Source organism: Strix uralensis, chromosome 6 (genome assembly GCF_047716275.1).
Source record: "Strix uralensis isolate ZFMK-TIS-50842 chromosome 6, bStrUra1, whole genome shotgun sequence".
NCBI lineage: Eukaryota > Metazoa > Chordata > Aves > Strigiformes > Strigidae > Strix > Strix uralensis.
In genome coordinates, this window is record NC_133977.1 from 37753235 (window position 1) to 37766067 (window position 12833).

Genomic DNA, 12833 nt, shown 5'->3' on the forward strand with positions numbered 1-12833 from the left:
AAGAACACCCCAACAAACTTGCAGAGAATGGAGGAGTTTGGTGTTTTTTCCTCAAGATACATTTCAAATGTAAGAATATTGTTTTAGTAGTGGGGGACAAAAGTAAAATTGCAGGACACTTGAATATCATTATCAAATATTACAGTTTATTTCTGAAAGTGATAACAAATAACTACCAAAGTATACATGAAATTATTACCTTTTCGCTAAATAAAATTCTTAGACAATAGTATTAAAAAAATAATAATCTGTAAATATTAAATCTCTGTGTTTTGATCCGTTTTGAGCAACTGGCTGCATAGTGACTATGTAGTACATTATTTGAATATTAAAATACAAATTTAAATTAACTACTTCCTCAGAAATGGCAGATTCTTGGCAGAATCGGGCAGATTTCAATCTTGGTAACTGAAATGATCTGTTAAATTCCAGAGGAAGTGTAACACAGGGGGGCAATGCAGTCAACTCCAGCCACACCCATATGTCTGGATCCTGATTACATTCTCCTTTTGATATTTGTCTCTGCTTGCCTGGCTACCAGTTTGTGTAAACTGTGCTCACATCTGGTATGTAGTTACTTCCTCAGCGTAGCTGAAGGCAGAGATGCTGTATGCTGCAAAATAGTAATAAAATTCCTTTTTTGTTATTTATGATTTTTATCTGGTTGGATATAGTCGTTTGCAGCTTTCCCCTGTTATTCCTGAGTTCAGTGTGAAATAGTATGGAGTTTTACATGGTACTTAAAACTAACAGACGGTGTTTTTGTTCTGTTACAGTGGATGAAAGATATGTGGCGATCGGATCCCTGTTATGCAAGTTATGGTGTAGATGGGTCCACATGCTCCTTTTTTATTTACCTCAGTGAGGTCAGTAATCTTTTAATCTGCAGAATGGGAACATCACAGTGCCTCCATATTTTTGGTAACTGCAAACTTTTTTCAAAAAAAATCATAACTTTCTTCAGAAAAGAGGAAAAGGCTATTAAAAGTGTGTTGCTATTATTCATAAGCCCTCTAGGGGTTTCTAGCCTGGAGAATTCTAATGTTTATAACCGAAGTGATGTAAGCAGCGACACTCTCCAGGGGGTCCACGCTAGGTATCCTGTTAAACTGAAATACGAAGCTCAGGCCTAGATCCTTGCCTCTGAACATTTTTTTCTGTTGATTTCTATGTAGATCCTGAGGTAGTAATAGGGAGGCATTTTAGGGGAGGCATTTGGCATGTAAAATTTGGAAAGTGGAACTAGATGGTACATCTTTCTAAGCATCATGGCCACTTCCTGGTTGGAGACTGTTCATGAATTGTGGAGGTTGTTAACAGAAAACAAAAAAACCACTGAAAGTCATGTTTTTGAGTGAAGTTACAGATATATTGGCTAAAGCTTTTGTTACCTGTCAGAACCAAAGGCCCAGTTTTGTACACAGCTGAGTAAGGTGCTGGCCCTGGTATTTTTTCTACAGACTTCCTGTTTCCAGAGTAACCCTTGTTTTCCAAGAATTAATTTTGTCAATCAATTATTATGAGCTCTATTACTGGCTTGTAGTGTGTGTGCCAGTAGCAGTCAGGTGTATTTGATCACTTGACCTTTTCTTTCTTATTAGTAAAATTTTGATAACTTATGGCAGCTGATCTTGGAAGTAATATTGTTATCTGGTGGCTTACTGCTTGTAAAGAACTTGCAAGAGCCCATGTGACTGCAGAATTGCAAACTACTATTAATTTTGTAGTTTCTGCAGGATTGGGGGTGGTGGGGCTGGTTTTTTAAGTTACATATCTGAGATTAAAACTGTAAGTCTATCATATAAGTAACTCTGTTGTAATAAAAGCAGTTTCTGTTAATTTACTCAGTTGACTGTCATTAAACTATTGGGGGCATTGCTTGAAGCAGCAGTAATAGTTAAATGCATATCCAAAACATTTATCTGAAGAGATAAAAAAGGCTGAGTTGAATCACAAATCTGACTCATTCCATTGCTAGTACCAAGTGTTGATGTATTTATGGGCTATAAAGCTGGGGAAGGAAAAGATACATGATGACTATATTATTTATCCTGTTATTTATCATAGAAGCTAGAAATATGGTTTCATAATCATCTGCAGTTGATCTAAGTTTCTACTAAAAGGTTATGTTTTAGCATTAGCAGAGTTACGTTTGCACATTGGTATTCTGTCAACCAGCAGGTGCTTCATGTTTTTAATGCAGATATATCTTAAAAATGAGGATATGTGTCAACTGAATGTGAGAATCTAATATACTTAAATGACATTTATTATTTTGTATTTCTGTTAAATCACAGTATTTTCTGTGACAATCTTCTCTGATCATCAGTTTTGAAAACTCAGTTGATGCTGTTACTTTTTTCATAATTGATCTTTCAGCTCATCCTCATGGCATAATGCAAGCAGATTTACAGAGGCCAAATGGTTGTTTTATCAGCGGTCTAGGGATTTGAAATTTTTGTTTAAGCAGCAATATTGAATTTGGGCAACTTCTCATTTCATGATGGAACAACAGTGCAATTTTCTGTGTGTATATTTGGTAACTTCAAAGGTCTTCTACTTTTTTTTTTAAAAGTGTTTTCCCATGACAGAATGTAAAACTAATATTGGGTGAGCATGTTATTAACCTTGAGTTTAAATTTGGCATTCTTAATCCTATGATTAATTCCACGATTAATGCCCAGCAGCAGAGTATGAAAGCTTAAATGTTTGCGAATGCAAGCATGAAATGAAATTCTAATAGCACTACAATGATGTGGATTTATGAGGTGTGTTGGCTGCTGAGGATAACTTGGAAATGCTGTTGCGAGAGTAATTTGTCAAAGTGGACAGTGATGAAGAGTTGACAGTTTATAGTATGGTTGCACAGCTGAATGATAAATGTGTCTACAGAGCTCTCAAGTCAAAACTGCTGATTTAAAATATTAAAATGCATTAGGGTACTGGAAGGATATTACTGTTAAGATTTTTCTTTTTTACTTTAAGGTTACAGTATAGCAGTAAGATGGTTGTGTATACATGCTCTGTTTGAAAAGGTAATATATGGATCAAATTATGCACAACCTCAGTTTGAAAAGACACAATATGCATCAGATTTGTGCATATGTCTACTTTTGCTCTTAAAATTGCCTCTACAATCTAGTGTGACAAGTGCCTGTGCTCTTTCATACTCTTGGGATCTACTTTTTTCTTCTGAAGCAATTCAGTTAGGGTATTATGTTATGCTTATCTTAGCACTCTTTGTAATACAATTTTAAACCTGTAAACAAAGGAGCCTGAAATACTCCATTTTGGTGTGCAATATGGGTCAGAACCACAGAGACACAAAGTAACTTGCCCATAGTTTATGCAAAGGTTTAGAAACAAAGTTTGGAATAAAACCTGGTCTTTGAATATCTGTTATACACCCTTGTTAATGTTTCCACCACGTGTGTCTGCAAAATAGAAACAGCACAGTCAAAATCCAGGGTGCCCCAAGTCTTCTCTTCTGAAGAGCCTGCACAAGTGCAAGTATTAGCAGTTCTGCCTCCCCTGGTTTGCTTTGGATGGCACTCCTGCAGGAACATAACAGCTAGCTGAACAGCTCTTCTCCACTTCTTTTCTTGTGTCTTGGCTGCTTGAGCAGAATGGCAGGCAAGTGTGGCAGCAGAAGGAAAGCAAGAAGCAATCCAGTACATTCAGGCTTATGGTTTTTATTTAAAGCTGTCCCCTGTACAGACTTGCAGATAAAGCTGCAAGAGTTTTTGCACTTCTATCTTGCTGGTTTGCTGCAGGCACTGGATGATACGCAACTGTGCAGTCCTCATAACACTAATTGTGCTGGAGCCTTTGAAGACCAGAGGAAACACAAATGGCCTGAATAGCAAAACCAAACTTAGGTTCTCTTGAGTAACAGAGCAAGACAGGGATTAAAAGTAGCAAAAATTAAAAAGCAAGTTAAGCTAACTCTAAGGTTTCTGGAGAGTTGGGACTTGTTTCATTTTAACCACAATACAAACTTGCCCATTGAGAGGAGTTACTTCTTTTAATCTTAGCGTTATTTATGAAAAAGCCAGTTGTTTAACACTGTGATGTCATTGGCACAGTTAGAATTTTCACGGATGGCATTGCCTCTGGGAAGAAATGTGAAAAGATTAATTTCTAGATAGTACAAAAATATATTTCACTGCAAACTGTCAGTTTGCAGCTGAAGAATGAAGATTTTAAAAACATCTTCTAGAAAACAAATTTTTTCACACAGTTTCCCAGCTTAACCAGAAAAAAAAAAAAAAAAAAAAAAGCAGAGGGGTTTTATTGCTCCTTTTCTTTATCTAGATATGTGGTTTCTCTGAGAGGACTGCCTGTCCCACAGGAGCGGGACTGCTGCTGTGCCAGCTGGTCAGCCAGTAGCTGTGCTGGAAGTTACCACCACCCAGGGGTCATTACATTGACGCTTACCTGCTGGAGCTGGGTAGATCTTACTAAAATCCCAGGCTTTGGATCTCCAGCTCGCCTTTCAGGTGCAAGTGTAATTTTTGGTACCTGTGTTGGAAGTGGATCCAGTGCTTCAAAAGACTAAAACTGTTTCAAAGACCAGTCTTTGAGACTCCTGTAGCTTTTGCGCATGTGCTAGCATACCACTAGAGAGAATTCTTGTTTTCAGCCTTTCAGACTTGATGGAAGCAGAATGCATGGTTTGGTTGTAGGAGTATTTTTCTTTACACCATTACTTTTGCTTTGAGGGCTAAAGCAGAAAAATACAAACTAAAGGTGATTCTGAATGTGGGTTTGTTTCCAGAATGCAAGCTGCAGTCTGAGGCACATTTTAGTGAAAACCCCTGGGAATCGTAATTATACAGGTTCCTCAAATCCTTGTGGTTTTGCTAGTTTACTGCAGTTTGCTCACATCTGTGTGGAAGTCCCCTTTCCACAACTTCTGCTGTGTGTGTAAGCTAATTTCTGACATTGAGGTGAGTTAATGATTTGCAATTCTTCAGTGTAACATCAAACCAGCTGCTTTGAATTCTACGCAATTACTAAAAAAATTGACAAAAAAATTACTGTTGTCTGAAATGTAAAGCGGCAAAAGCTCAAACTTCTTTAGTCATCTTACATGTGTCCCTAAGAAATTGAAATGCTGGTAGTCAGCACTTTGTCCCCAAATCATCCATTAGTGTATTGGCCTGGATTTGGGCAATTGGGGCTCAGTTATTGTTTCTACTTGTGTCACTTTAAATTGGGATTAGTCTCTTTCTGTCTTGTTGGAAAAGGTGTCAATGCCAGTGTAAGAGAGGAATCAAATTTAGTGCACGTTACTGAAGTTAGATAAGAAACCATTTGGTGATTGATGGTTATGTACAAAACTTTGTATTGCAGTGTCACTGGGACTGCGAGTACCTGACACCCAGTGCTTGAGATTGGATTTGGATGTTTCTAAAGGCAAGGTTACCTGTACGCTTCTCCATTTCAGTAAACAGACAAGCAATCTTCTTGCACACTGCAGATTTTGTAGCACCTTCAAAATGACTACCTATCACTGAGGAAATGCTAAACAAAATATAGGTATTACAGCTTCTAGAGGACTTGAGAAAGTCACCTTCCCAATGGGAGCAGTTCTTTCACATCAAATTCTCAAATGGATTTTCTAAGTGAATGTTATTAGTTCTCTTCTCTGCCTGCCTTCATACTGCCTAATAAATCTAAAGATGCACCTTCTTTCACAAGATATTGCAGCACTGTTTGTTTTTATTTCCCACTCTGGGACTGACATAAGATACTTAATAGCAGCACTTCACTGTGGATAGAAGTGTGCTGAACAATAATGCTGTTCACCTTATGGAAATAGCTACATATACTCTAGACAGTACTGTGCCTGCTATGATTCAAAAACAAGTAGGGAACACTTGACTTCTCAGGTGGACCTAGTTTCTTGAGCATGATCAAAGTTGACCTAATGCATTTGATTGGCATTGAATTCAACATTAGGTACAGGAGGCACGGCTGGTCTTACTCAAAAATATGCGAGTACAAAGATAAGTATAGTGTGTTCTGAATAATAGCTTTGCGTTTATATCACTCATCCAAAAAACAGTCAGTCTTCAAATCTGCAGTTGCTGCTTCCCAACAATCTTCTTTAACTGCTAATCTGTAGTCTGATACCACATCCCTCCTATTAAATCATGTGCATGACAGTGTAACAGTTGGTTGTTATGGAGAGAATAAGCTAGAGTAAGACCTGATGGTAACCCAGCGAGAGTTCTCCCCTGAAAAGGGGGAAGAGGGGTCCTGGTTCCTTCTTCAGAGACAACTTCTGTGTTTTGTCTTAAATTATCAAATGAAACGCATAAACAAGTTGAAGAGCAGGATCCAAACAAACACCGTTGCCCTCCTTCCCCTTGTGCAAACTTAGGGCTCTTGCATGTGGATATTCTGTACCTAAACAAATACAAAGCTGAAGTATTTGTATATTTCTGATGGAGATTTCATCTAGACCCACTTTAGTGATATCATAATCCTTTCTGTCATCACTGCCAATGTCAGAGAAAAGGTGCATGTGCGTGGAACAATACCAGATTTGTAACTGCATAGTGCAGCCTTAGCACATGCTGTATCATCTTCCTGTTTATAGTTGTGTACATACACATCTATACATACAAATGTGTGTATATAATCACACTTTTTTTTCCCATTGTACATGTTATTTAATCACAAATATTCTTGGCCCAGGATAAGTTATGCTTTAATGCTGTTGCATCTTCAGCAAACTTTTTTGAGTTATCAACCAAAGCAGGTTTTCCCCCCTCTCCCTGTCACCCTGTTCTGTATTAGGAGCTTCCAGAAAATATGTTGCAAAACAAAGTCCCTAATTCTTCACCTCATATTCCCTGCTCTACCTCTGTCTTGTCCCTGGTAGTTTCAGTGAAAGCTGTTAGGCTTTCTTTAGGTAATTTGGGAGTAAGGGGAGAAAAGCACGTTCCAGGCACCAGGTGTTTTCACAGAGCTTGCATCACTGTTGGTGCCTGTCACACAAGACAAAGGAGATTGAAGGGCTCCACTCAAGACAGTCTGAGCAGTTTTAGACATTCCTTACCTTTTGTTCTGCCACATCTGTAGCTGGAAGTTAGTACTCACTTTAAATAAAACCTGACTTGTACTTACCTTACATTAATAAGTCTGAGAAAAATGGATTAAGTTTCCACTGGTATTTGATGGGAAGAACATAATTTCTTGAGCATCTTCCTGCATTTTTTAATAACTATAGCACCCACCTTTGTTCAAAAGAAATTCCCATGACAGTGGCTTATAGTCTGAATCTGAGAAGAACAGCTGCAGGACTTGTTCAGAAATGATGAGCACAGCTAAGCTGTTGTGGGCCATATTTGGGTCATGCAAGGCTGTCAGGGAAATTACTTAACCACTTAAGTTTCATGTTCAGTTGTAGGCATCCTTGTGGTGTTCTCTGTGAAAATCCTTGAACTGATTAGCTGAAGTGGCACTACTTAGTTCTTTAAAAAACAAACAAAAAACCCCACCCACCCACTTTCTATGTCATCTGAAGTTCTCATGAAACTGCAGGTCCTTTCAAGAGCTACAATTAGAAATTATTCCTAGACTTAAAGGTGAGAGATTGCAGGTTCTGGAAAGGAAGTGCTTAAGTGCTCAGTTTTAGTTGAATAGTGATATACTGGGCAAGAGGGGAAGGCTAAGTAATGAAAGAAGAAAGGAAAGAGCAGGAAGTGGTTTGTCTTGAAAAAGGCCAACAGTATGGTTATGTAAGTGCAACAGTAGTAGTATCCTGCACAACTGTGTATCATTACATGGGGTTAAATAGAGAGGAACACAAAGTTCATTTTGCTACTCTTCTAGGTTAGTGCAAACTGTTGCTTTTAGTTCTGACACAAAACATTGAGTACCATTTCTTCACAGATTTTTAAGCAGTCTTTACTGAGGCTTTGTACTGCTGTAGACCTTAATTTTACGTAGTGTGATGCAAAACCACAGATAACTGGAAGCTTTTTACTTGAAGTACATATAAAAATGCAATTGCTGTGGTCTTTGAGGAAAGTAACAGTTGAACTTAGTAGCCTGCTAGATATCATGTATAAGTAACATCAAATTAGCAGACTTTTTAATTCTGTTGTAGAAGCCTGTAAATGCTATAGCTTCCTTTTCCAATAGTTCTGCAAAGGCTGTCTCTGAAGTCTTTGCTATCTTGTGTAGTTGCATAGATTGAAACCCCTCTCCCTTTCACCAAAGCATATAGAGACTGTTGGTCATCTGTTGCTCTCACAGAACAGGGAAGCAAGAACCGGAGATGGAGAGAAATATCTCTGTTTCCTCTGAAAACCATGGTTTTGTTTGGAAGTGTGATATTTCTTGAGTACTAGGTACCTTTACATACAGATGTTATGACTTGTGTAGACTTCCCTGCTGTAGTTTTTCACTTCTTTCTTCACTCTGTATCTACCTGATAATACCTACTGTAATCTAAAAGTGTCTTCTGGTGCATGAGCTTCAGTGATGAGTGTTTATGCATTCTGCCCTCTGTCATCACTCTAATCATACTCTGATTTTCCTCTCAGTTTCTCATGGAACCATGACTTACTAATTCCACTTGATTCTTTAATTATCTGCAAAATTAACTCATGGTCTGAGCAACAGAATTTATATTAGCATTTTGGCTGGATTTGCTATCATAATATATGTCCCTGATAATTTTTCCCCAATACCTGGAATTCACTATTAAAATAATCCTAGTTTGGCTGGCTTGTCAGACAGTATCTTGCCTCTCCATCACCACTTTTCCTTGTGTCAATACATTAAATTAGTAAAGCTTTTTCTTATTTCCTCTTCCCATGGTGTGTCAGGCTCATTTGCTTCATCTTTGCTTTCTTGGTGCTCTTGTTAATTATTATCCCCCCATCTAACAGCTTTTTGTGAGCCATTGGCTCATAAAAATGAGCAGAATTCTTTCCTTTTTCTATAAGAAAATGCCTATGCATTGTTCCCAGTGTATTTATCAGTCCTGAAAAATAACAAAACAACTGGCACACTTTGAAGTGTATGCGTTTAAAAATCGTCCGGTGAGTTAAGTTGGTCTTTCCATAGAAAAGAGGAATTGACTGAATGTCAATAAGGAAAATGAGTGCTAGACCAACTGTGTACACTGATACTGCTTTGAGTCTACTCCTTAAATGTTTGTTTGTGATTAGAATTATTGTAATTTAACGTACACTAGAGGGAATATTTCTAAAAGCACAAAAGAACTATATTTGGTTTTCAGTCAGTGAGGCATGCAGCTAACTGTCCTTGGCAGCTCTGAAAAATCTTCAATTCCTTTAGGGTGCCTGATGGTACAATGTGAAATACATGAAGCTAGAAAAGGGACACGTACAGTAGTCCTTGAAATGTCATATCTTAATTTAGATCAGTTTTATTGCTAGGAATAATTCAAAATCATTTGTACTATGTTTAAAAAAAAAAAAAAGTGAGATTGGGACTGTGTGTGATTTCTAATATGGAGCTTGCAGCTCTTTTCTACCAGTGATTCCACAACTTACATTAGTAAAAGTTAGGATTGTTAATTGCTACAATCTCTAGTATGTTTTCAGAGTTGGAGACCACTGAAGAATCAGATGTTTTCAAATGAGGCTGGTCAAATCACTGGTTTCAAAGCTTGTCTGAAATACATTGGATAAATTCAGTTATAGCATTCAAATTAATGTTTTTATATAATTTGTCTGAGGAATCTAAGCTTGATACATTTCTTCTCTTTAATGAGGTTATGATGTCTGTTAATTCATTTTCGAGTGATTGGTCTTCTATGCAATCATTTGGTGTGATCTTAAGCTTTTAATCTCTAATGCTTCAGGTTTACTGCAGCATGATTAAGCTAAAATTGTGTTTTGACAGGTCTGTGACTGGAGGAACCATAAGAGCAACTCTGACTTCTAATTCTCCAGGAGTTGTGAACTTAATCAGTAGCGATGTGGTATATTAGCTGGCCTATAAATTTTTGCATTTCTTTCTTTTCACAGCACAGTTATGTTTCTGTTTTCATGGGTTTGCCTCCAACAGTGAGATTCCTTCTTCCTCAAAGCTAATGGTCTAATTTCTTAAGGCATATGAATAATAAAGATTCTGCTGGACAAGCAAGATCCCTAGGGAGAGCACAGGAGCTTTCCATCCATTTATTGTTTCTTCCCAAACCTACTACCTATTGTACTTTTTTTTTTTTTTTTTCCTAGTAGACAATAGTAGAATCATTGCATTTGCACTGATTGTTTCTCTAATTACAGCTGTTAGTACTTGTGGATGTTGTTACTTATGTTATAATTAAGTTACTTACACCGTTCAAATAGGGTGGGTTTAGTTTTATTCTTCTTTCAACTTTTTGTCTAGATTGCCACAAAGTAAAACTTTGATCCTTGGGTTTTATTAGGCTTTACCTTTTTATAAAGATATTCTATGGAGATGGGAAATGTTCTAAAATATGTATTTTTTTTATTAAGGCCTAGAAGCATAAAAAACTTTGGTATTTTTAAAAACATTTAGGAACTGCTCAGAGAAACTGTATTTAGAGCATTTAACAGCTGACCTCTGTCTTGAAAAGGTTTTATCTCCTGTATTCATTATCATGAATGAATACCTAAGTGTGACTTTTGGTTGCAAATTTGCAAGGTTAAAATTGTATTGAATTGCAAAAAGTCGTCTTAAGCTTTTCTTGCAAAAAGCAGTTTTACCTAGCAGTGACTTACTAATCAGCTGATGCCTTATTTAAGCCATAGAAAGGTATAATGTAAAGGTAGTGAGAGACTTTGGTAGACAAGCTGAAAGTAGAGTAGAATAATTTATTTTCATGTGACTGTTTTACAGGTTGAAAATTGGTGTCCTCGTTTACCTTGGAGAGCAAAAAATCCTAATGAAGAAACTGATCAAAAAACGGTGGTAAGAACGTTAAAACATGAGAAATAATTCAGTAATTGTGATTCATGCAAAAGATCCTGGAATCCTGTGCAACATAAATGCTAATAAGACTAGAATTTACCATTTTTATTCCTCAGCTCCTCAAAACTGAGGGGCAACATCCTTGACTGTATACACGTAGCTCATCATGTATTTTCTCCAGTCATTGTCTCACGCTACAGTCTTGGTGGTAGATTTCCATTAAAAGCATTTTTGTCATTAAATTTATGAAATATTGTACACAGATACTGAGAAAAATTACAAATCCATAGACTGTTCACCAATGTTAAGTGACCATATGTGAAACTGTCTGGTTTTATTGTCCCATAAATCTGGGGCTTATATATAAAAATGCCTTAACGGAAGAGGCTTATATACATTTCAGTTTTGTAACATTTTGATTACTCTTAATTTTTTTCCTTTAAAAACTCTATGGCATGCAGAGTTGTTTCTGAACTGTTATAGCCTAATTATGTAACACTTAGGTATTTTAAGATAATTGCTGGGTCGTATATGAACATTGCTTACATAATTTAGATATAGGCTGTCTCATTTTGTAAAACCAATTGTTCTTAGATCGGTCTAGCTTTAAAGTGAATATTTCCTTTAAAATTTATACTCTAGTAATGTTTCTTCCTTCATGGTATAATAGGAAACTTCCTTATATTTGGAAGATTCATATGTGTGAACCTTCAGCATACTGTTCTGGTTTTATGTTGTGTTTTAGAGATACTTAAACCTCATTTTGAAGCACATGAACAAAATCAAATCTTATATTGCAGAAATAAGTACATTGTGAAACATTGCAAACATAGTCTGGGGCTAACTAATAAAAATAACAGTAATTTATGTGACTCTAGAAATTTCTGTTTAAAGATGTTTTAAATATTTGAACTAAAATCTCGACTTTAATGTTAGGAGTGTATCTTTTTTTTTTTTAATGATGAATGTAAAGCACAGAGTTCCCATTCGAGAATTTTTTTCACTTCCGGGAAGTGGACTATTTGAGGAATAACTAATGTTGGGTTTTTTTTTTGGGGGGGGGGTAATACTTTAATTGAAGGCTGAAATTCGTATCAACTTTGATAATCTCTACAAAATGATGTCAAGACACGAGGAATTTAGGTGGATGATGTTACGCATCAGACGAATGGCTGATACCTGGATTGAAGCAATTAAATCACTTGCAGAAAAACAAAATTTGGAGAAGAGAAAACGAAAAAAGGTAAATGAAAACATTTTCCAATCCTGCCACTTGCAGTCTTATAGGCTCTTTTAAGCTTCTTGTTCCAGAATTAACTTCAGAGTAGAAATACCAAATATGTCTAAAAGGCTCGTCTTTATACTTGTGCCCTCTTTTCAGGAAGTATTTTGCTGTTTGAAAATACTGATGGATATTTGCTTTACAAGTAGTTTTACATACCTTAGATGAGTCAATCTTTTGTTAAGTTTTCTAACCTGTTTAATTTTGGATAAAATAGAGACTATGTAGAAGTTTCTAAAGGGAGAAACTGTGAATTTACTGCAAGCTGATGACACTGGAGTGTTTTTTACATAGTTACAGAAAATAATTGTACATCTTTGTCCACAATTGAGACTTCAAATGGTGTATTTCTGCTTTGGATTTGAGTAGATTTAAAGTTGACCACAACTTTGGATTGGATCAGTTTAGACCTCCTGTAATGAGTTCAATTTAAAAAACTTGAGATTCTTGAAGTGAAAAGTTCTATTTTATTTTATTTGATTTGATTTTTTTCTTTTTTTTTCCCAATTACCTCAACTAGTTAAGATAAAACTGAAAGTGGGAAACACAGCAAGGGGTTTTCCTTCCCGCCTTGTTCTGGCTGGAGCCAGCCCTGAGTGACAGCAGGCCATGCACGGTCATGTTT

General features: G+C 36.6%; 1 protein-coding gene across 5 annotated transcripts in view; it reads left to right on the forward strand.

The window, feature by feature from the left end:
• MGAT5 (alpha-1,6-mannosylglycoprotein 6-beta-N-acetylglucosaminyltransferase) overlaps positions 1 to 12833 on the forward strand; it is a 135903-nt gene that overhangs the window by 70155 nt on the left and 52915 nt on the right. For all 5 annotated transcript variants that reach the window (XM_074873713.1, XM_074873710.1, XM_074873711.1 and 2 more), the window contains 3 exons: positions 777 to 866; positions 10855 to 10926; positions 12008 to 12169. In XM_074873713.1, the coding sequence (XP_074729814.1) occupies positions 777 to 866; positions 10855 to 10926; positions 12008 to 12169 (324 nt within the window). The remainder of the gene's footprint in view (positions 1 to 776; positions 867 to 10854; positions 10927 to 12007; positions 12170 to 12833) is intronic.